Consider the following 20,859-nt stretch of genomic DNA (forward strand, 5'->3'; position numbering starts at 1 on the left):
CTGCACCCAGTAAATACCAGCCCGATAAATACCACTGATGTTAACGATGCTGCTGCAACAGAGACAAGAACCCTCCGGTCGAGTCCGGGACGGCTGGTACGGACGCAGAACTCAGAATTCCCAGCCCACGACTCAATCGCCACGGGTCCACGCCAGAGTCTGGCTGACAACCCGAATCTCAAGGGGAAAACTCCTCTCGCGGACACCCAGGTGATTTAGCTCAAGGGACCTTCCGTTCCAACATCCACCTCTTGGCTTAAAGCCCTGAGAGCTCCAAAAATAAAGGTTTTTCCCTGAGAGAGAGACACACAAAGTATAGAGATTTCTGGTATCAGTTTATCTCCACGGCTGAAGACCGAGACAGGATTAAGTTGGGCTGTGCTTCGTCAAGGGGCGACGCTGGAATGAGGCGGCGGCTCTTACTGCACGACGGCCGGCTCAAAAAACAGCCTCCTTCGGACCTAGGTTCTAATCCCGGCTCTGCCACTTGTCTATGGGCATGTCACTTCACTTCTCTGTGCCTCAGCTACCTCATCTGTAAGACCGTGAACGCCACGTGGGACAGGCACTGTGTCCAACCCCATTGCTTGTAACGAACCCGGTGCTAGTACAGTGCCTGGCACACACTAAGTCCTTGACAAATATCATAATTATTATTTCGTTTGTACGAAACCAATGATGTGCGAGGGTCCATCCCTGCCACCCCCACCTCCCCGGCCCGCTTTTGACTGTGTGGGAGGGGGAGAAAGGTTTACCAAGAAGGGATGTGGGGAGGGGAATGAAAGAAAATCGTATTCCATGAGTGCAGGACGTTGTGCTAAGTGCTTGGGAGAGCACAGTAGGGTTAGGAGAGCCGGTCCTCGAGGAGCTTACAGCCTAGAGGGGAACATCGGTCCATCTCGTCAAGGGACATCAATCTTGGCCCATCCCTGAAAGCCCTCACTCCAGAGCTAAGAGACCAACCCGGGTTCCCTAAGAAGTCCAAAAATTGGGTTTGCTGTCTTCTAAACCCTCCAGGGTGACTGACACCAGATAACTGCTTGGCTGCTTGTTTGATCGCAGCACCTTCTTTCTAAGTGAGTTGTGGTATCAATTAAGCGCTTACCATGTGACAAGCGCTGGGCTGAGCAGAGGGGTGAGTACGAGATACTTGAATGACTGTGGTTTGTGCTTCGACAGATTATAGTTTCTGGTTCAAAACCCTCTCAAAACCAGTAGTTAAGGATGCCCTTTCAGAAACAGTCGACTGCCCAGCGTGTAATGGAAGCCTCCGCCAGAAAAGGTGGGGGGAAGCAAGCCACAACGAGGAGATGGACAACTGTCCCTTGGTCTTAAATGGGTTTCACTGCCTCCCTCTCCACACTGGAAGCCCCTCGAGGGCAGGGATGGGGGCTCCCAAGCTCTTAGTCCAGCCCTCGGCACATAGTGAGCGCTCAGTTAATAGCACTGGCTGACTGGTTGCCACACGGTATCTAAGAAAAAGACCACATTTATAAAGGAACAGCTGAGATTGTACCTCAACCACAACTCTCCCGCCTCCGACCCGCTGCTCTTCTCCCTGCCAGCGGGTGGGACTCCCTCCCAGCCTCAAATCTGCCGAACCCCCTCACCCCCTCACCCAAAGGGCCATTTTTCCAAGGTGTTTCCACGACCGACCCTCTCCCTTTCAGGTCGCGGCTCCCATCAGCCGCCTTGCCTCTCCCATGGCTAACGCTCAGCTGGGCTAGAACCCGGGGTCCCGCTCTGGTCCACCGTGGCGAGGATCGGGGAACGTGCCCCGCCGCGCGGCTTAATCGGACGAAATGTCAAAAGATGCAACTGGGCGCGGGTGCCCGACAGACGTGGGGCAACGGCTACACGGCGGGCCACTTCTGGCCTTTCCTCTCCATTAGACTGTAAGCTGCCTGAAGACAGGAACCACGTCTCTGACAGGAGGAGACGACAGAGTCGGCAGGCACAATCCCTGCCCTCAAGGAGCTTCCCGGCTAGTGAGTTCTCTGCACCAACATACCTGTTGTCTCCTTGCCCTTCCTCCTGCTCCTACCCTTTGCCAATACATTCTGTCTCCCCCATTAGCACGGATAGTTCTTGAAGGCTGAGACGTCACATCGTCCTTCTGTGGCACTTTCCCAGGATGGTCTGGAGCTCCCGTCTCTTCTGACCACGGCTCTTCCCCCCTTCCAGAGCTCTCCTAATATCCCATCTCCTCCAAAGGCTTTCCCTAAGGCCTCATTTCCCCTCTCCGTATCCTACTCTGTGCCGCCTAAGCACTTGGATCTCTTCCCCTTAAACTCTGGACACTCACCCCACTGCACTTACGTTCATATAATAATAATGATGGCATTTAAGCGCTTGCTATATGCAAAGCACTGTTCTAAGCGCTGGGGAGGATACGAGGTGTTGGGGTTGTCCCACGTGGGGCTCACAGCCTTAATCTCCATTTTACAGATGCGGTAACTGAGGCCCCGAGAGTGACTTGCGCAGTCACACAGCGGACAAGCGGTGGAGCCGGAATTTGAACCCACGACCTCTGACTCCCCAGCCCGTGCTCTTTCCACTGAGCCACGCTGCTTCTCTTACACTCCGCCGTTTCCTCTATCTCTGGAATTTTAATGCCTGTCTTGCCCTCTAGACTGTAAGTTCCTTGAGGGCAGGGATCTTGTCTACACACTCTATTTCACTGCACTCTCCCGAGTGCTTAGCATATTGCTCAGCACATACTGAGCACTCCATAAAATACCAGATAGGTTGATCGATGACTCAGTAAATACCACCGGTTGACTGATCAAGGACCAGTCCGGTCAACCATATTCATTAAGTGCTTACTGTATGCAGAGCACTGTACTAAACGCTTGGGAGAGTACAATGTAACACTGAACAGACACATTCCCTGCCCACGACGAGCTGACAGTCTAGAGGGGGAGATGGATATTAATATACATTATGGATATGTAGGATAAGTGCCAACTAGCCCACCGTCACCCCCCACGTACACACTGTGTAAACGGGGACTTCTTATGTCAGGATCCCACAGAGAGTGAGTTTGGGGTGAGGGGCTTCCATTTTTTCCCGCAACCCTGGAGGATCGCTCCCAGAGACTAATGATTTGCCAACCACGATAAATTAATACAGAAGTTATCGAAACGTTACTGAGACGTACCCACCAATCTTTCCTGCACCAAAAAAAAATAAAATAAAATAGCAGCCACCGGGCAACTGTTACAGTTAGGCGGATGCCCTAGATGGAGATCTCCCCCGTTGAGGTGAGAAACATCTTCATCGACCGGAACTCAGAGCACCGTCTGTGTTTTCCAGGTAGAATTTTTTCTTTAAAGCTAAATGCCTGGCAAACACAAATGAATTTGAAATCATAACGAACGTGACGTGAAGTACGGTACTCTAAATACAAGTTGTTGAGACTAATACTATCTGGGCCTCTTCTTCCTGAAGGCTGCAGATATCCTTCTAGTGGAATCTATTTTGACAAACCCTAAGAGACACACTCTAACCCATTTTTGATTCTTTTACCCCCCCCCACTCAAATTCAATGCGCTCAAATGTGACCGAGTGCCCTGCGGAAAGTAGTCGGATCCGTTCTGCCTCCTGCTCCAATTGAAGGAACGTAACCTCTGTCCGCCTGCCCGGCTCCCACCCCCCATTAATCGGTCAGTGGTATTTATTGAGCACTTACCAGGTGCCGAGCACCGTACCAAGCTTCTGGGAGCAACCGACAGCACAGAGTTGGTAGACGGTTTCCCTGCCCGCAACGAGCTGACAATCTAGAGGAAGACCAGGGCTTTTCCATTTTTGCAGAGCACCGTGAGCCTGGCACGGCGCCGGGCACCCAGCAGGGGCTCAAGAAATCCTGACAAACGACTGATCTACCCACGGAGGAAGAAACGGCCTGCGTGGGTACGCGCGCGCTTTTCAATCGCCCGGCAGAAACCTTAGAACGATTCCCAGGGAATCAGAGTTCTTTCAAATAACAAACTACCTGGCTTGGAGATGAGAAAGAGGCCACCAGATTCCCGGAGTCTTTTTTGTTAAATCGATCAGTGGTATTCACTAAGCATTTACTGTGCGTTGATAACTTTAATTTCTTCTTTCTTCTAATAGGAGTCTTGATATTTATTAAGTGCCAACTAACTACAATGTGTTACAATCGCCACTGAAATGGGTTCTCATAGCCACTCTGCCACTTGTCTGCCGTGTGACCATGAGCCCGTCACGTCACTTCTCCGGGTCTCAGTTCCCCCATCCGTAAAACGGACATGAAGAATGTGAGCCCCACGTGGGACGGGGATTGCGTCCAACCTGATAACCTCGTATCTTGCCCCGGTGCTTAGGACAGTGCTCGGCACAGAGTAAGCCCTTAACACATCCTCTAAGAAATATAAAACAAGTAAATAAAAATTGAAGCTCTAAATACCCAAGCTGGCTTTTCGCTGGGCTATCGTCATCACACATCCCGCTCGGACGACAGAAGGACCGAACCCTGGGTTGCTCAAGACGGCGTCTTGTGACTCGGGCACCTCTTGCTGCAACAAGGCTGGCAGGCAGGATTACGGCCTCTAATTGCTAACTTTGAACGATTTATTCCCTTCATTAACTCTACGCCGGGTAAAGTCGGCCCGGTTCCCCATTTCTGAAACCCGGGTCTCTGCTCCTGCTCCTCCTCCTCACGTCTGCTCCCAAGGCAAACCCCACGCTCGTTTCCAACCGGTTTTCCCCGGGCTCCCTTTTCTGAGAGACGAGGAAAAAACACTTGAAGAAACAGGAAGGACAGTTAAGCTGTCCCACCAGGGCAGAAAAACTCCAGGTGGGAATAACTGAAGATCACCCCCGCTCTCTTTTGCCACACGAGTTTCAAATGTTGGAGGAAAAGCGGAAAAAAAACCCCCCAAGAATCCACCTGAACTTCGGCCATTTTAAACCCTCCTCACCCAGAGCTCAGGTCGTCGAGGGAGAGAGTTCTGACTTTGCCAGGGGTGGAGGGGCCTGCCCCTTCCCTCATCTGCACCTCCGGGTTGCTTCTCCTACGGGCGGTTCTTAGAAATGGGATGGGTAAGGCCTGCAGATTTGGCCGCATCATCTCAAGAAGCGAAAGTCACACCGTGTGACACCGTGGGTTTCCAGTGACACCAGCCGACCTTTGGCTTCCCGCCTCCACTTCCATGCAGGGTTCGGGCCAAAAACATCCCAACCCTGCCTTTCTGAAAACGCCGGGGGGTCGGGCCGACTTAAGTCCAAAGGTCCCCGGGGGCATTAAAACGTGGAGTCGGGCGAGCGCTGCCCGGCTGGATGCCCGAGAGAGGCTGGGCGCTCTCGACTTCATCAGGCGGCACGTGGACAGTTCCAGCTAACCCTTCTAGACTCTAAGCACGTGGCAGATAGGGACTCTACCTTTATGGCTGAATTATACTTTCCAAGCACTCAGTACAGTGCTCCGCACGGAGTTATTGCTCAACAACTACGACTGAGTGAATGAATACTCTCAGAAGGAAGGAGCATGGCCTGGAGGAAAGAGCACGGACCTGGGTTCTAATCCGGGCTCTGCCAAATGCTTGCCGCACGACCGTGGGTGACTCACCTCACTTCTCGAGGCCTCACTTCTCCCTCCTAGACTGTGAGCCCCGCGTGGGACGGGGATCGTGTCCAACCTACTTGACTTGTGCCTACCCCAGGGATCAGATCGGTGTTTGACACGTAGTAAGTGCTTAAAAAACACCATTAACAACAAGAAAAAAGTCTTACAGGTGAAGATGATGGACAGCTGTGACCCCAGCAGCCCGGTTCACCCAGGGCGCGTCCCCAAATATCAACTAGGGTCAGGATGACTAGGCAGGCATTACACAGGGACCATCGAGGGGGGTCTTCCCATGCCGAGTGAGGAGCCTCTGGCTACCCGGGACCCGCTTCGGATCGGGCGGTGAATCCTTCCTCCGGTCGGCCGGCGGAGAAGCGGGGCTAGTGGCCCAGCGGCACGGCTCCATCCTTTAGGCCCCCGGGCACACCCGTCCGTCCCCCGTCCCCCAGCTCAACGGAAAGGCAGAGCCGCGGCCGGGTCCCCCGGCTTCGGGCAAATGGAACAAGCGGAAGGCGTGGTTCTCGTCCACGGCCCGCTCTCCTTCCTGAGTCCCGCCTTCTGGGTTTCGACCACCGAGGCCGAGTTTTCGCTCCATCGGCGGTACGGACTGGGGCGCTTACTGTGCGCGGAGGACTGTACTAAGCGCTTGGGAGGGGACGACAGAGTTGGTAGACGTGTTCACGGCCCATAGTGGGCTGGAAATCATCCGGGCTGGAAACTCCGGGGCAGGGGGCGAGCGGTCCCTGCCCGAACACCCCCTCGAAGGACCCACAGAAGCCCCTCCCCAGGACACCCCCCGGCTCCCAAAGACCATTCATTCAATCGTACCGAACGAACGATTACTTCACCTCTCGGTGGAAGGGCCCCACGGCGATCCAAAAGATGGTGCCTTTCCTGAGGTTTGGAGCCAGCCCTCCCTAAATGAGCCTATTTGAAAAGCAATGACCTGTCAGTCAGTCATACTCATTGAGCGCTCACTGTGTTCAGAGCACTGTATTAAGCAGCAGTACAGCCGAGGACTGGGCGCATAGGAGGGTGATAAAGCTCCAGGAGTAGAGGAGGAAGGTAAGCACAGATTTCCCTAGCTTTCATATTCTCCTACTCCCCCCTGCCCGGAATATACCGCACCATCCATCTCCCCCACCAGCCTGCAAGCTCCTTGAGGACGGAGATCGTGCCCACTGGGAAGCGGCGCGGCCCGGGCTCCGGAAGACCTGGGTTCTAATCCCAACCCCGCCACTTGCCTGCCGTGTGACCTTGGGCAGGTCATTTCGCTTCTCTGTACCTCAGCTGCCTCAGTTCCAAACCCAGCCACTCTGTTCCTCCCAACTCCAACCTACTCACCGTACCTCGATCGCCTATCTCGCCGCCGACCCCTTGCCCGCGCCCTTCCTCTGGCCTGCAACTTCCTCCCCCTTCATGCACAACGCGTCACCCCTCTCCCCTCCTTTAAAGCCTTTTTAAAATCACAACTCCAAGAGGCCTTCCCTGACTAAATCCTCATTTCCCCTACCCCCTCTTCTTTCTATTTTTTGCCTGTACTTGGATCCGTACCCTTTAAGCATTTGGTATTCACCCCCTCAATCCCACAGTACTTTATACATATCCATAATTTATTTTACTATCTTCCTCCTACCTCTAGATGTAAGCTCCCTGCGGGCAGGGAACTCAGGTCTACCAATGAGCTCACACTGCACTCTCCCAAGTACTTAGAAGCGTGTCCTTACGCACAGTAAGCGCTCAAATACCTCTGATTGACGGATCGATTTCCTCAGCTGTACAATGGGGATTCAAAACCCGTTCTCCCTCCTCCTCAGACCGTGGGCCGCAGGCGGGACGGGGATTATGTCCCATCTGGTTAGCTTGTATCTACCCCAGCGCTTAGTACAGAGCTTGGCACCTAGGAAGCGCTTAACAGATACCACATTATCATTAGACGGTCCTCTCCCAAGCACTTCGGAGTGCGCTTTGCACACCGCGGGCGCTCCATCGATACTACCGATTAACGGTCCTGGTCTCGTCTCCATAGCTAAACGTCTACGATGGAGAGGGTGCCATCCTGTTTTAAGGAAGCTGGTGGGGGGGGGGGTTAAACCAGAAATGCAACGGGGCTGGGTTGTGCGGGTCTAGGGGGGCCGGCAGAGATTGAGCGATCATTACGGATAAGCACTTAGGGACAGATCCCTAATTCATTTATTTATATTAACTCCCACCTACCCTCCTAGACTATTAGCTCACTGTGGGCAGAGAACGTGTCTGTTGTACTGTATTCTCCCAAACGCTTAGTACAATGCTCGGCACACCGGAAGCGCTCAATAAGTATAGCTGATTGATCGCATCACAACAGCGAGCCCCCCTCCCAGCACCCTGCCAACCCATCCGCCACCACTTTCATTTGCGCTCCAATCCCCCGGCCGACCTCAACCAGTTGGTACAAAAGGAGGGCCACGGTCAAATCGCGGCTGTCCGAAGGCACAAAACGCCCCTTATTCCCACTGTCGAACGCACGAGCCGCAAAGATAAGAATTACGGTACTTGTGAAGCACTTACTACTACCAAGCACTGATCGAAATGGCCCTGAGAATCCACGTTTCGGGGAGTAGGGCGGGAAGCCGGTCCGTGGCGACTGACCGACGGCTTCCCTCTAAAGATCCCTTTGGGGCCAAGATGTCGTGTCTACTGAGTCTGCTGTATCGGACTCTCAGTACGGTGCTCTGCACACAGTAAGCGCTCAATAAATACCATCAATCGATTGACTGTTAAGACCGAGCCGGTGGTGGGTGTCCTCGACGCCTTCGATACTACCGTCTCTCCTGCCGGACTCCTGGAGTCTCGTCCAGAAGCGGAGGGGTGGACGAGATGACCTCTCCAGGCCCGCCCTGTCCAGCTCTCTGACTCTCCCCTCGGCCTGACGGGGTCCCACCGACCAGGGGGCGCCAGTCTGACGCCCAGAGCGTTTAGGAGGACCTGGGTTCTAGTCCCGCTCCGCCACATGTCTGCTCTGTGAGCTGGGACAAGTCACTTCACTTCTTTGGGCCTCGGTTACCTCATCCGTAAAATGGGAAGACTGTGGGACAGGACCTGTGTTCAACCTGATTAACTTGTATCTACTCCAGCGCTTAGAACAGTGCCTGGCACATAGTAAGCGCTTAACGACTCTCATAGCCATCATTATTATGAGCAGCATGGCTTAGTGGAAAGAGCCCGGGCTTGGGAGTCCGAGGTCGTGGGTTTTAATTCCGACTCCGCCACTTGTCTGCTGTGTGACCTCGGGCAAGTCACTTAACTTCTCCGTGCCTCAGTTTCCTCATCGGTAAAAATGGGGATTAAAAAATGTGAGCCCCGTGTGGGACAATCTGATTACCCTGTATCTACCCCAGCGCTTAGAACAGTGCTCTACACATAATAAGCGCTTATCAAATACCAAGATGAGGATGATTATTATTAAGGACCCAATCAGATTCTCTTGTATCTACCCTAGCGCCTAGCAAAGTGCTTGGTACGTAGGCAACATTTAATAAATCCATCCCTATTATTTATTATGTGAGTAATAAGAATGCCAGATTCCTTCATCTCTCTGCCTTTTCTACTTCCCAAACAGGAAGCCAGGTGGCAATTCTCGAGCTCCGGTCCACGCTCTCAAAGGATCTGCAAGGCTGTCTTAGATCCTGATCCGGCACCACAACGTCCTCTCGCTACGATCGACGCGGACGTATTTTCAAGCAAAGCTTGCCTTTTTCAACCTAATCTTCCATCTTTTGTTTTCTCCCCGAAGCCCGGAGCCGGGGCGGGGGCCGGGGAGGGGAAATCTCCATGGGTCTCCTCATCCACCTCACGATCCCAGACCTGACCGTCTAAATCAGCAAGTCGCAAGAGCGGCCAACAGAAGAATCCCACAGTTGAAATAATAGTCTCCCTGAGAATTTCACCTACTTTATTCCCTATGCTTGGACACACCCAGAGCCCTTAGTATTATTTTTACAGGTGCTCTACCACCGGAGCGTTGGCCAGGGCGAGACAGATGGTGAGAGATATTCCTGGAAATTGGGGGGCTTTGAATTATTCAAGGCAGAGATCCAGAAGCGGATTTTCTGGACCGTTCCCTAGACCGTAAGGTCACCGTGGGCAGGGAACGTAACTACCGACTCATTTGTACTGTACCCTCCCAAGGGCTTAGTTGAGTGCTCTGCAGGTTAGAAAGCGCTCACATACCGTTAAACGATTTTCTTTGACAACAGACCCCGATGTCCGACAAAATTGGCAACACAGCCTGGCCCCCTTGGCTGCAGTGTTACCCTTTCCACCCTTCTGCTCCAATTTCACCAGAATTTTTCACCTAAATCCCCAGGAGGATAGGATGCTCCCCCCCCCGTCTCCCCTGGAGTTGACGTAACCTCTTACTCCTCATCAACTCCCCACGGCTGCCCAGAGACGGCTGGAACGACACGTCAGAGATGTGGCCCTCCGTGACTAGGGGGATTTGCTCATCTGGAAAACCTCCCGTCTCCCAAACCTGCCCTGCTGACCGCGAAGCCAACTACCTCCCTCTTTATCCTGCCTGCTCACACCTTGAGATAGAACGGAAATCCTACCCTACAAAAAAACCCCCCAAAAATCCACAAGCCTGGAGGCACTGCTACAGAAGTCAAGATACACCAGAAAATTGCCATTTCTGCAACGTGAAGTTTGAATTTTTTTTTTTTTTAAAAAAAAGGTAATTGGATCGTATTTCAAATCCCAGCGAGCCAACAGAAAAAATGGCAAACCCTAAGAAGGTTTCAGGTAAAATCGGGATGGACTGCCTTTCTTCTCCCTAGTCTCGGGGATGGGGTAAGCCTTTAAGATGCTACTAAAAACAGTGACTCACCTTAAGTCTTAACCCAGCCTGGGTTTTCATGACGGAACTTAGCCACTCTTAACGAAGAAGAGCGAGCCTGGAAACACAGGTTCTTTCTTACCAACTCTTTGGGAGAAGAGACCCTTTTCTGTCAGCGCGGGGATTTCGGGGTTCGGTGCGCGGCGAGCTTTTTGAACCCAAAGGAGGTTCTTCCGTAGCCAGAGCGTCTCCGCCCGCCCCTCTAGAGACGCTTTCCCAGGTCCCCCAAGTTGCGTACAATCTCTCACCCATCCCACACGCGGGGCAGAAAATTCCCATCCGGGGCCCAACACCACCTGCTCAAGACAAAAGTGTTCAGTAGAAGCCGGGCAGAAACTAGAGACAGGCAAACGCTGATTAGCAAATCTACCCGCCCCCAACACCCCAAAACTCCTCCTGGGGGCTAAAAAACACACACCAAAAAACACACCTATACACATCCGCACAACTACACATTATATAGTTCTAGATAATAGGTGTGTCCGGGCAAAAAGACTCAAATGTCAAACGTTTAAAATCTTCTATCACGAATGATGTGGTTGACGCAAAACCCTTTTTTTGTTTTATGTTTTTTTTTAAACGAGTCTACCGGAGCTAATTACAAAACCCCGCTGCCCTCTCAACACCGAACACTTATCAATTCGGTAGAATTTCGTTCGGGGCCCTGGCTCCCCTCAACAGGGCCGTGGATACTTGATGAACAGACTGATAATCTACTGGAAGTTTTCCCCTACTCTTCCTGAAAATGAAAAACAAAAAACAGTCAACCCTAGGTTTAAAAGTGCAACTTAGTTACCCCGTCAGTCAAAGGTTTCAAGTTGTGGCATTCTCTGGCCTGGCAGCCTTCCAATATTAATACCTTCACTTAGACCGGAACTCCATGTGGTGCAGAGATGGTGTCCAAACTGGGGAGCCTGTATCTGAGCCATCGCTTAGAACAGTGTTTGACACATACTGAGTGCCTAATTATTCCGGGGGGACGACGACAGGGGAACCCCCAGCCTTCCAGGGTACTCGATCCCGGATCCTCCAATTCCCTATTTCCTAGCCCAACCGTTCCCTTCTTATCTCGGGAGGATGGCCACCAGCTTCGGGAGATGGGGCTCACCGAATTCACGGGACGGTGCGTCGCCGGGTCACCGCTCTTTGACCTCGGGAAGTGGAGGCGGCTTGGGGGGGGGGGGGGGGGGGGGGTGCCCTCCCGCCATTCACCTCCGTGAAAAGAGGGGAGTGCCAAGGAAATCTCTTTCCCCACTTAACAGCCGAGACAAAAGTTGCGAGGAGGGGGTTTGTGGAGAACTTCACCCACCTGACACCCGCCGCCCCCCCCGGACACACCCATACCAGGGGATTCTCTGCCTGAGACGAATGGGGTTAGGGCCCAGACGTTTTGGGGTGGGGGGTGGGGGGCAATGGCTCCTTTTTCTAGGGATTTCCAGAGCACCCGAATTCCCTTCCCTTAGGGCAAATAACCTTTATCAAAAATGTGGGTAACGCCACCCTACCGCTCGACGAGGCCCCTCGGAGCGCTCTCCTCTCCCTGCTGCCCTGAAGGGGGTGCGGGGGTGAGGGGATAAGAAGGGTCCGGTTCTTGTGGCCGTGGGCAACCCCAGGGAAAAAGCAGCAGTTATTGGACAAAAGGGGCTTTCCTGAGCCCCAGAAACCGCCCGCCCCCCGCCCTTCACCCGGCCTACCTGGGGGCAGGTTGCTACTTTACGCACGTCCAAAGCAGTTCCGAGGAACACCCCTCGTAAATTCCCCACGGCAATTTTAGGGACTCGGGTGACTCCCTTCACCCCCATCAATAAACGGGTATTTTCCAAGGAGCTGCCTTCTGATTATTATTTTTTTTTTTTGGTGCGGCGGGAGGGGGGGCCGGGGCCAGAGAGATTCTAGTGAACACAATGCTTCGGGGAACCTTTCCTTTTGGCAAAAGGGGCAGGGACGCTTAGGTCACCCACCCTCACCCTGCTGCTAGGGCTCAGAGGTGACGCTCCACCTCGGGACCCCCCTACTGAGTATCCTTTGAGGACCCCCGAGAAGGGGGTCTCTTTATCCCTCCTCAGGGCCCAGAACAGGACTGTACCCTGAACCCTCTCCCCGTCCCCCTATTTCCTCAGGTCACCCCTGAGGTCCAAGCTAAGGGGAGGCTCCCTCATCTCCGGGCCTCTGGACTGAACGCTTCCAAAATGGTTGGAGGCCCCGGAAGGGGGGGGGGGGCGGCGAACTGGCAGCTGATCCCCTGGTCACCCCCAAGGTGGAAGATGCTCAGGAGGAGCCGGCCATTCCTTCTAAACCAAGAGTGAGCGGGGGGGAAGGGGGGGTGCACCTAAGGAGCCCCTTTTTCCTCGGGACTGCAAGGGAGAAATCGTGGGGTGCGCCCTCGCACGCACCCCCGGGGCTAAATTGAGGGTACCCCGAAATCCACCTCCCCCGAGCTGGGGAGGGGGGGGCCCCTCCAAGTGATGGACGACAAAGGCCTCGTCCCTGACAAAGAAGCATCGTGACCAAGGGGCAAGGCCCGGCCCCGGCTTCCCACCCCGGCTCCGCCGGGTGACCTTGGCCCGGTCCCTTCCCTGGGCCTCAGTCCCCTCCTCTGCAAAATGGGGATTTCGACTCCGCGCACCATGTGCGAGCGGGGCCGCGTCCGACCCGATCCGGCTTCGGCACAGTGCGCGGCACAGAGTGACTGCTTAACCATCCTCGTTCAAAAAAAAAAAAAACGGGGGGGGGGCGGCGGGGACCCCCCCCCATCCCCAAGAGGGTGGTCGGACGTCCCTCTCCCGGTGGGCTGGGCGGGGGAGCGTATTAAGCGCCCTCCACCCGCCAGGTGGGCGCCCCCCGAGTAGCCCCTGGGGCTCGAAAGAAGGTCGATCGGGGAGCGGGGGGGGGGGGGGGCGCCCCTTCGGTGGCCGCCCGCGAGTTCGAATCCGGGCGGTCGCATTTGGGGGGCGCTTCCCGGGCGCGGGGCGCTGTGCTGAGCGCTGGGCCGAGGGGGGGGGGGGGGGGGGCCGCCGCGGAGAAGGGCCGGTCGGCGCTAGGCCCGGCGGCTGTCAGGAGGAGAGGGGGCCGGTCCCGCCCCGTACCTCCGACACCTCGTCCTCGTCGCTGCCCGAGCCGCCGCCGCCGCCGCCGCCGCCGCCGCCGCCGGTCCTGAGCACGGCGGCCGCCAGCTTGAAATCGAGCGCCGCGTCCGCTCCGGCTGCAGCCGGTCCCGCGGCGGCGGCGGCGGCGGCGGCGGCGGCGGCGGCGGGCGCGGCCTCCCCGAAGAGCCGCACGGCGCGGAGCCCCAGCCCGACCCCTCCCGGCGGAGGCGGCTCCGAGGCCCCGGCCGGGCCCGACCGCGGAGTCACCGAGTCCAGGTCCTCCTCGAAGGAGCCGCCGCCGCCGCCGCCGCCGCCGCCCCCGCCGCCGCCGTCGGTGAGCATCGTTCGCCCGCGGTGCCCGAGCCGCCGCCGCCGCCGCCGCCGCCCGCTGGTCCCCGGAGCCAGAGGAGCCGCAGGAGGAAGAGCCTTCTCCTTCCCCCCAGTCCCAGCAGCGCCACTAACTTCCCACAGCCTAACCTGCTGCCCCCCGCCTCCCCACTCCCCATTGGCCGCCGGGCCCCCGGGGCCGCCGCTCATTGGCCGGCCCGCCCCGTCGCTCAGCCCCCGCCGTCACGCGCCGCGCGCTGGCGGGCGCCGACCAAGCTGCGTTGAGCGCGCGGGCGGAGGCCGTTGCGAGCGCCCGCCCTGGCTCGCCGCGCGCCGGCTTCCGGTCCCGCCCCCTGCCCCGGCCCCGGCCTCCCCATTGGCCGGCCGGCCCGCCCGTCGCCCCGCCGCCCCGGCCTCATTGGCGCAGCCGCCCGTCGCTCACGCCGTCCCCGGACGTCGCGCGCCTCCATTGGACGCTCGGGGCGGACGGCGCCCCGCCCTCCCCTGAGGGGACGGGAAGGGGCCGGGGAAACCCCCGCTCTCCGTGGCGGCGGCCCCGTCGCCGTGGGCTGGCCGGGGCCCGGCGGGCCGGGGCGGGCGCGGACGCTCGGGGCGGGCGGAGGGCGGCGGCGGCGGCGGCGGCGGCGCCTGATTGGAGCGAGGGCGGTCGGCGTCCGGCCCCGCCCCTCCGGCCGGGCGCTGATTGGCGGAGCGGGACGTCGCTCGGCAGGGGCGGGCCGCGCCCGGCGCGCAGGTGAAGCCCCGTGGCCCGCGCCCTGGGGGGGGGGGGGGAGGGGGGCGCGCGCACGCGCCTTCCCGCGGGCGGGGCCGGGAGCGGCGCGCGGAGGGGGGGGGCGGGGCCTGCGGCGCCGCTCCATCGCGCCCCCTGGCGGCCGGACCCCGCGGCGCGCCCCGCGGGCCTCGTGTCCCGGGCCCCGCCCGGACCGGATTCACCTCTTACCCCCCTCCCACAAAAAAAACCCCAATACGGTTTTTGAAGTTATAATTAAAAAGAAAAAAAAATCGGTTTTGACACACCCGCCCACAGCGGCTCCCGCCGGCCGCCCCCGACCACGTGCTGGAGGCCCAGCGAGCCATCAGCGCCAGGTAATAACGATAATAATAACGTTGGTATTGATTAAGCGCTTACTCGGTGCCGAGCACTGTTCTAAGCGCTGGGGGAGAGACAGGGTCATCAGGCTGTCCCACGTGAGGCTCACAGGTAATCCCCATTATGATAATGAGGGTGTTTGTTAAGCGCTTACTCTGTGCCGAGCACTGTTCTAAGCGCTGGGGGAGATCCAGGGTCATCGGGTCGTCCCACGTGAGGCTCACAGTTCATCCCCATTTGACAGATGAGGTCACTGAGGCCCAGAGAAGTTAAATGACTCGCCCACAGTCACCCAGCTGACAAGTGGCAGATCCGGGAGTCGAACCCATGACCTCGGACTCCCAAGCCCAGGCTCTTTCCGCTGAGCCACGCGCCTCCTATAATAATAATAATGTTGGTATTTGTTAAGCGCTTACTCTGTGCCGAGCACTGTTCTAAGCGCTGGGGGACATGCAGGGTCATCAGTTTGTCCCCTGTGAGGCTCACAGTTAATCCCATTTTAATAATAATAATGATGTTGGCATTTGTTAAGCGCTTACTATGTGCAGAGCACTGTTCTAAGCGCTGGAGGAGATACAGGGTCATCAGGTGGTCCCATGTGAGGCTCACAGTTCATCCCCACTTTCCAGATGAGGTCACTGAGGCCCAGAGAAGTGAAGCGACCTGCCCACAGTCACCCAGCTGACAAGGGGCAGAGCCGGGAGTCGAACCCATGACCTCTGACTCCCACGCCCGGGCTCTTTCCACCGAGACACGTAATAATGATGACGACGGCATTTGCGAAGCCCTTTCTATGTGCCGAACACTCTTCTCATCCCCTTGATTCTATTTATATCCCCTTCGTTCTAGAGCAGCAGCGCTCAGTGGAAAGAGCCCGGGCTGGGGAGTCCGAGGTCACGGGTTCGAATTCCGGCTCTGCCCCTTGGCAGCTGTGTGACTGTGGGCAAGTCGCTTCACTTTTCTGGGCCTCAGTGACCTCATCTGGAAAGTGGGGATGAAGACTGGGAGCCTCACGTGGGACAACCTGATGACCCTGTATTTCCCCCAGAGCTTAGAACAGTGCTGTGCACATAGTAAGCGCTTAACAAATACCAACATTATTAGTATTATTGATCGTGATGTTGTTGTGTTGTATTCTGTCCGTCCGTCTCCTCCGATTAGACGGCGAGCCCGTCACTGGGCAGGGATGGTCTCTATCTGTTGCCCAATTGTCCATTCCAAGTGCTTAGTACAGTGCTCAGCACATAGTGACTGCTCAATAAATACTATTGAATGAATGAATCTTCTAAGCGCTGGGGGAGGTACAACAACAATAATAATAATAATTCCACGGAGCCACGCTGCTTCCCAGAGTCACCAGCTTGCCCCACGTGGGGCCCACAGTCGTCATCCCCATTTTCCAGATGAGGTCACTGAGCAGTCCAGTCACTTGCCCGAAGCCGCACCGCTGATCGGGGCGGAGGCGGGATTAGAACCCACGACCTCGGACTCCCCAGCCCTGGCTCTTGCCACTGTCCCACACAGAGCACTGTCCTAAGCCCTCGGGGGAGCGCAGCGCTACGGGATTAGCACAACAAAGACTGTCAGCTCGGTTGCGGGGAGGAAGGGCGTCTGTTAGGTGAAGGAGCATGGCCTAGTGGATAGATCACGGGCCTGGGAGGCAGAAGGATCCAGGTTCTAATCCTGGCACCGCCTCGTGTGACCTCGGGCGGGTCACTTCGTTTCTCTGTGCCTCAGTTCCCTCACCTGTAAAACAGGGAATAAGACCGTGAGCCCCTTGTGGGACAGGACTGCGTCCGACCCCATTACTTTGTATCTACCCCGTCGCTTCCTATAGTGTCCGGCACCTAGTAAACACCACAGTTATTATTTTGATTGTACTCTCCCAAGCGCTTAGTATGGCGCTTTGCACACAGTAAGCGCTCAATAAATACGATTTAATGAAGGAATGAACGACCTTCCGTCTAGAGGGAATTAGAGATTCCAAGCAGGAGCCCCCCGGCCTGGTGGCCGCTGCCCAGCCCCACCTGCCTTCTCTGAGATGCCCCACCACCCTCGCCACCGCTGGCGTCGGCAAGCCGTTTTTTTCTTGGTATTGGTTAAGCGCTGCACTAAGCACTTGGGCACATACAAGCTAAACCTGTCTGCTGTGTGACCTTGAGCAAGTCACTTCACTTGTCTGTGCCTCACTGACCTCATCTGGAAAATGAGGATTGAGACCGTGAGCCCCGTGTGGGACGGGGACGGCGTCCAACCCCATTCGCTTGGATCCATCCCAGCGCTTAATACGGTGCCTGGAACGGAGTAAGCGCTCAACAGATGCCCCAGTCAGGTTGGACACAATTGTGCCCCGCATGGGGCTCGGTACATTAATCCCCATTTTATGAGGAATGAGGGAACTGAGGCACAGAGAAATGACTGACCCAAGGTCACACGGCCAGCAAGTGGCGGAGGGGGGATTAGAACCCAGGCCTTCTGACTCCTAGGCCCGTAGTCTCTCTACTAAACCATGCTGCTTCTCCAGATTTCCAGGCTGCCTGGCTTATTCAGCGTGGCTCAGTGGAAAGAGCCCGGGCTTGGGAGTCAGAGGTCATGGGTTCGAATTCCTGCTCTGCCACTTGTCAGCTGTGTGACTGTGGGCAAGTCACTTCACTTCTCTGTGCTTCAGTTACCCCATCCATAAAATGGGGATTAACTGTGAGCCTCACCTGATTCCCCTGTGTCTACCCCAGCGCTTAGAACAGTGCTCTGCACGTAGTAAGCACTTAACAAATACCATCATTATTATTATTATTCCTGCCAGTATTGCCTTCCACCATGAAGCCCTAAAGCCCCCTCATTCATTCAATAGTATTTATTGAGCGCTTACTATGTGCAGAGCACTGTACTAAGCGTTTGGAATGTTCAATTCGGCCCCCTCCCCCAACCATCCCGTACAGGGACGATATCGCAATCGCTGGCAAATTAGACGCGAAGAAACGTCCTTCCCTGTGCCTAAGCTCATCTCGTGGAGGAGAAGCAGCTACGGCCGCCACGCGGCCCTCGCCCCAGGAAACGTCAAGGCGGTAACGGGGCCGGGCCGGCGGCGAACAAAGGGTGTCGCCGCTCCGTTTTCTCGCCAATTTTCGCCCCGTCTCAGTGGCCCAATGTGATCCTTTCACCCGGGCAGAACGGGGCCCCGAAAAAGCCGGGCGGCACTAGCCGTCAGGAAACTCTGCGGAGGGGGTCTCCCCCCTCGCCGCTCCGAAGGTTCAAATATCCGGGCCCCCGGTGCAGAGGGTCGCCGGGCATGTTGACGTCGCCGTGGGTTCGGATCGGGCTCCCCTGGTCCCGGGGGTGCCGGCGTCCCCGGTTCCGAAGTCATCCGTGTCTACCTCACGCCTTAATGGTGCCAACCAACAAAGGGGACCCGGCGCTGCCCAACCCACTTCAAAGCTGGCTGAGCCTGAATCATGACAGATACACGCCCTGCAGCCCGAACAGGTACAGACTGGTGTGTGCCACGGAAGGACTGCTCGCCTGGCCTGTTTAGACCGGAGTTATTTCTGATGCAACTGCGTAAACGCTACGCCGTTCGTTAAACCAAGTGCCCGGAACCTCAGCGACGAAGGAGAGCTGAAATAAAAAAAGAAAAGAAGCCAGGGAATTGTGTCCCGGGTTTCCCCTAGCCCCTGCGGGGGCCGGTCGATGAGCCCGTTGTTGGGTAGGGGTTGTCTCTGTTTGGTGCTGAATTGTACTTTCCAAGCGCTTCGTACGGTGCCCTGCACACGGTCGGTGCTCAATAAATACGACGGAACGAACGACTGAACGAGTCCGTCGAGAGAGTGAAAGAGAGCGAATAAACCTGATCCCTGCCCTCAGAGAACTTAGGAGGAAGGGGAGGAGTCGGCCGCTAAAATAAATCACAGGTTGGGGGAAGCGAAAGAGAAGCAGGGTGGCCTAGTGAGTAGACCGTGGGCCCGGCACTCGGAAGGACCTGGGTTCTAATCCCGGCTCCGCCACTTGTCTGCTGTGTGGCCTTGGGTAAGTCGCGTCACTTTTCTGGGCCTCAGTTGCCTCGTCTGCAAGACGGTGAGCCTCACGTGGGCCGCGTCCAAGCTCATTAGCTCGTATCTACCCCAGCGCTTAGTACAATGCTCGGAACATAGTAAATGCTCAACAAATGACATTAAAAAAAAAAAGATGTAAAGATGTGGATCTAAGTGCCGGCAGGGTCGGGGGACGGAGGGAGGTGTGTGTCGGTGAAGTAGGAGGGATGAGATGGAGGAAGGTCGGGGGGAAATAAGGTGGGAAGATGAAGGGTCGATCGGGGAAGGCTTCCTGGAGGACTTTCCTTCAAGGCAGAGAGGTGGTTCCAGACAGGAGGGAGGCCGAGAGCAAGAAGTCGACGGCGAGGGAGGCGAGAAGGGCAGCCCGGGCAGCAGATGGAGCGGTTGATCACGTGAGCCACTATCTGGAGGCCCGGGGCGGCCCGGTGGTTTGACAGCCTGCCTGGGCGTCCGTGGCAGAAACTTCCAGAACTGTCCCTGGAATCGGACAGTTTTTGTTGGCTTGTTTCAGTGGTGCTTGTTTTGGCCGAGTTCTTTTTCTTTTTAATGGTACTTGTTAAGCGCTTGCACTGCGCCAGGCACTGTACAAGGTAATCGAGTTGGCCTGGCTCACATGGAGCTCACAGTCTTAATCCCCATCTTTCAGATGAGGTAACTGATGCCCAGCTTATTAAAGTGACTCGCCCGAGGTCACCCAGCAGACGAGTGGGGGAGTCAGGATTAGAACCCAGGTCCCCCTGACTCCCAGGCGGCTTCCCGACGACTTCTCGGTTGCTTCTCGGCTGACTCGATGTATGGCTTAGGGCTAGTGTCATCGATCCAGAATGACTCTTGATAATAATTTAAATAATCGTGGTATTTGTTAAGCGCTTACTGTGTGTCAGGCAGTGTTCTAAGTGCTGGAAAAGATACAAGATAATCAGGGCAGACACAGTCCCTGTCTCACAGAGGCCTCGCATCTGTGCGGTAAAGACAGGTACGGAGAATCCCAAATTTACAGAAGGGCTAACTGAGGCATAGAGAAGTGCCCACGGTCACACAGCAGGCAGGTGGTGGAGCCAGGATTAGAACCCAGGCCCTCGGACTCCCGGGTCCATGCTCTTTCCGCTCGGCCACGCTTCTCCTTGCATGCGGGGCCCATTACAAAGCCCTTTGGGGAGAGCCACTGTTCCAGTGTAAGCTCCCTGTGGACAGAGGATGTGTCTCGATCTTATTTTATTTTGGGGGGGGTATTTGTTAAGCACTTACTATGTGCCAGAAACAGTTTTAACCGCTGGGGTAGGTACAAGCTAATCAGCTTGGCCTGTCCCACGTTAATCCCCATTTTAGTCTTAATCCCCGTTTTACAGATGAAGTAACTGAAACTCAGAGAAGTGAAGTGATTTGCCAGAGGTCGTCCAGCAGGCTAGTGGGGGAGTCTGGATTAGAACCCGGGTTCCTCCGACTCCCAGGCCTGTGCTAGAGCACGCGGCAAGTGCTTAATGAAATACCCGGCTGGTTATGAATTGCAGGAGCCCTCACCTGGAGGGAGGTGAGGTCATGAGGAGCGGGAGTCGAGTCCCTGAAGCTCCCCCGGCCCCCGACCCCAGCCCCCGGCCCCCTTGCCGTCGGCCTCCCCCGGTTGTTTGTTCGTTTGCTCTGGAGAGGGAGAAGCCTTTCAGTCTGCAGGAAGAAGCAGCCGAAGAGCCGGCCTTGACTCCTACCCGGGAGCAATTTAGATTTATAAGCGAGGCTCTCGTCACCATTCAGGTTCAGCTCCCTGCCTCTCTTCTCCTTTGAACTCAGCCGGTTCGCTGGGCCCCCCCACCCCAACCCCCGGGCGG

The 20,859-nt window shown here is 56.3% G+C and overlaps 1 protein-coding gene and 1 long non-coding RNA gene across 2 annotated transcripts in view; one reads left to right on the forward strand and one right to left on the reverse strand.

Moving 5' to 3' along the window:
• LOC100073609 (ankyrin repeat and KH domain-containing protein 1-like) overlaps positions 1 to 13,906 on the reverse strand; it is a 91,063-nt gene extending 77,157 nt beyond the window's left edge. Inside the window, exon 1 of the mRNA XM_029053070.2 lies at positions 13,550 to 13,906. Within this exon, the coding sequence (XP_028908903.1) occupies positions 13,550 to 13,891 (342 nt within the window). The 5' untranslated portion in view covers positions 13,892 to 13,906. The remainder of the gene's footprint in view (positions 1 to 13,549) is intronic.
• A 653-nt stretch (positions 13,907 to 14,559) lies between these two features.
• On the forward strand, positions 14,560 to 18,783 carry LOC120638094. The gene is made up of 2 exons (XR_005659581.1): positions 14,560 to 14,630; positions 18,462 to 18,783. It is a non-coding gene; the product is annotated as an uncharacterized LOC120638094 (long non-coding RNA).
• The last annotated feature ends 2,076 nt before the right edge of the window (positions 18,784 to 20,859 follow it).

This window comes from Ornithorhynchus anatinus, chromosome X2 (genome assembly GCF_004115215.2).
Source record: "Ornithorhynchus anatinus isolate Pmale09 chromosome X2, mOrnAna1.pri.v4, whole genome shotgun sequence".
In the NCBI taxonomy this organism is placed as follows: domain Eukaryota; kingdom Metazoa; phylum Chordata; class Mammalia; order Monotremata; family Ornithorhynchidae; genus Ornithorhynchus; species Ornithorhynchus anatinus.